Consider the following 3,273-nt stretch of genomic DNA (forward strand, 5'->3'; position numbering starts at 1 on the left):
ATAATGTTACCTTCAGGAAATCTGATACCATAGTTCCAATAACTGTTCTTGCTTCAAGTCACTATATTCAAAACCCCTATCGGGAAATAAGGGAAAGTCAGTGTCTCATTCAGAACAAAAACTAACTCTAACTACAGTAAGACAAACTCTTAGTACCATCCAAGAGAGTCAACTTGCCACCCTGGCACACAGCTCTACTCCTATCACATGCCTTCCTGCATGCTGCCTTTCCTTTCTCCATCCCAATTACACCTCCCAGCCAGATACACAAGATACATTTGCTGGTGAACTCCACTCCTCCCAGCTCTCTATGCATTTCCACTCAACTACCTCTACTGCTTTCAGTTATGCTTTACTTACTCAGTTCCTTTGCCATTGTTTTCTGAAAAACTGTCTTTTATCTGTGTTTGTTGTGAAACCTCAATCTGTCAGAATCTCCAAGAAGGTCATTACCAGTTGCCAGGGTGTTTATTTGGCATTCTCTAAGTCATCCTTTGAGGATTCAAAGTCACCCAAAAGGCATATGTGACTGAATCAAATTTAATATACTAACTTCCACCTCTATAATCAATTCACCAAGACACAGTGCTATGACTTAAGGTGGAAGTCTGCAAAGCTGTGCTTTAGCTAAAAGTTGCAACAACAGATGGTAATTGAAGAAATAAAACACAAGTATGATTACTATTGTAACCACAATAGTGAGGTATTTATTCATGCCTCAGCACAGCCAAGAAAGGCCAGTACCTTTCAAACTAGGGTGTGAAGGTTGCCAATATCCTATCTGCCTCTGTCTCTTAGAAGCTGTGTATTTTCATACCTTAACAGAACAATTACCTTAATCTTTACAATTTGGCATCACAAATGAGGAAATAAATCAGTCCTTGTTTCTTGTTTTGCTAAGCAAATCGCTTTAATGTGTTAACAGTAGGCCAAGTGGGGAAGACAAGACCCCAAATCCCAGCCTTTCTCCTGATGCCCTGGGACCTGTGTGCTGGGCCAGTCCCATGCCTGCCCCAATCCTTGAGGCCCACAGGGGCCAGAGAAGAGTGGGAAAAAAAGTTGGATGGTTGCAGCTCAGCCCCAAGAGTTCAAGGAGGTAAAAACAGGGGCCAGTTGAATTTGGCCTTAGAAAAATCCATCTCCAGATGCTGATCCACGAACTTCTTCAGAATCTCCTGTTTCTTCTGTTCGTCTGGGGTTGACAACCCCATGGACTTCTCTCTCTGGTCATACATCATCCTTTCCACAATGCTGCGGGTCTCACTGTCCAGGTCTGAGAGCTGGGAATTCTCAGGGTTAATATTCTTGGTATTGATCTCAAGGTCACTGGACACCGAGCGGCTCCACCACTCCATCTTATTGATATTCTCAAGATGCAGAGTCACCACCTTGCCGTCCTCAGTGAGCCATGAGCTCTCCTCCACGTTCACTTCGTTGTAGAGCTCCCCATCGATGATCGCTGGCTGCCCCTTGAGCCCCACCCGGAGGTGCCACCACTGGACGTCCACCACCACGTCCTTTCCTTTCAGCCAGAAGTTCACATGGAAAGGGACCACCAGGTCCAGCTCCAACAGGGTCTGGGTCCAGCGGTAATTGGGCAGGTCTGCCCCGTCGCCTAGGTTGGGCTTCAGTTTTCCTTTGTCCTTCTCATATTCCTCCTCTTCGTCTTTCTCAGTCTCCTGCTTCCCTGGGGAGTCAAGGCTGCTGTTCTTGAGCTGGGCCTCATGATTCTCTGCATCCTTTTTCTGGTAAGTCTGTAGCTGCAGCTTCTCTGCCTCTTCATCAGTTAGCTCCTTGATCTGGGGCCCCGAGGCCTCTGACTTGGCTTCCTTGGCCAGCCTGGCCACCCGCTCCACCTTATCCCGCCGCTCAGCCTCTTGCCGGACTCTCTTCTCCCACCGGGCCTTCTGTGCCAGCTGATTGTGGTTGCTGAAAATCTGTATGATAAGCTTCTCTGCCATCCCCTCTTCTCCTCCAATGAAAAAGTCTGTTTTGCATCGAAGGAAGCTGAAGAAGGCGTTCACAAGCTCCTGCACGCCGCCCTCGTGCTGCTGAGCCATGGCCAGCAACATGCCCTCGAACCGCTCCTCCTCCTGCTCTCCGCCCATCGCGCCAGCTGGGATGCACGTCCAGAGCTCTGCGATCTAGTCCCGCGCTCTCTCCACTACTTCGAGTGGCGCTGGGCCCAACGACTCCAGTCTAAATCAGTCCTTATCTCTAAAAGGTACTCAAGAATTCAGAGTTAAAAATCTAAGTATCTGAAGACCAAGTATCTCCCTCTGCCATCAACTGAATGTGTCTCCTCAAAATTCATAGGTCAAAACCTCACCCCCAAATGTAATGGTTTTAGGAGATGGGGCTCCTGGGAGGTGATTAGATAATGAAGGTGGGGCCCTCATAAATGGGATTAGTGCCCCTAAAACAGAGGTCCCAGAGAGCTTACTTATCCTTTCTGCCATGTGAAGATACAGCAAAAGGATGGCTGTCTCTGAACCGGAGGCAGGTCCTCCCTCAAACACTGAATCTGCTGATGCCTTGATCTTGGACTTCCCAGTCTCCAGAACCATGAGAAATAAGTTTCTGTTCTTTAGAAGCTACCTAATTTATAGTATTCTGTTACCGTACAGCAGCCCAAATGTACTAAGAAACCATAAGACACTGTGTGGGCCTTTATAGAAAAAAATGCTCCCTTCATTTGCAGCATCCTCCCTGTTAAGTCTGAAATGAAAAACAACATTTAGACTTTAATCAAAAAGAAGCCATGAACATTAATACTTTTACTCATGACTCCATTTCTCTGGTATTTACTGCCTCATTCTGCTAGCCACCTTAAATTTTATATTTTTAACAATCATTGTTTTTAGTGAGGACTGAGGTGACTGTTTTCATTTAAATAGTCATGAGTTCTATAAACAAAAAGTAGACAGGCATAGACATCCACAAATGTGACTTCAGTAATTTTTAATCACTGGTTCTAATGTCACTGTAGTTGACTAATTTCTCTTAAAAAAGAGACACTAACTTATTTTGAAAACTTGTGCACAAACTATCAATCAGAAGGTCCTGCAATGGTATTAGAAAATCACCAATTAAAAGAAGAATCTGTGGGCACTTGAATAATTAAGCTGTGATTAGAGATAGATGTCTAATTTAGGCAGAATATGGTTGATATGGTTTGGCTGTGTCCCCACCCAAATCTCATCTTGAATTGTAGTTTCCATAATTCCCACATGTCATGGGAGGGACTTGGTAAAAGGTAATTGAATCATGGGG

At 45.2% G+C, this 3,273-nt stretch overlaps 1 protein-coding gene across 1 annotated transcript; it reads right to left on the reverse strand.

Annotated features, from left to right (window-relative positions):
* Positions 1 to 991: 991 nt before the first annotated feature.
* Positions 992 to 2,677, reverse strand: LOC105512567 (nuclear migration protein nudC-like). The gene has a single exon (XM_011943044.1). It carries the CDS (start codon positions 2,106 to 2,108, stop codon positions 1,089 to 1,091), a length of 1,020 nt encoding a protein of 339 aa, XP_011798434.1. The 5' UTR covers positions 2,109 to 2,677; the 3' UTR covers positions 992 to 1,088.
* Between the last annotated feature and the right edge of the window lie 596 nt (positions 2,678 to 3,273).

This window comes from Colobus angolensis, unplaced genomic scaffold, assembly GCF_000951035.1.
Source record: "Colobus angolensis palliatus isolate OR3802 unplaced genomic scaffold, Cang.pa_1.0 Scaffold215, whole genome shotgun sequence".
Taxonomy (NCBI): domain Eukaryota; kingdom Metazoa; phylum Chordata; class Mammalia; order Primates; family Cercopithecidae; genus Colobus; species Colobus angolensis.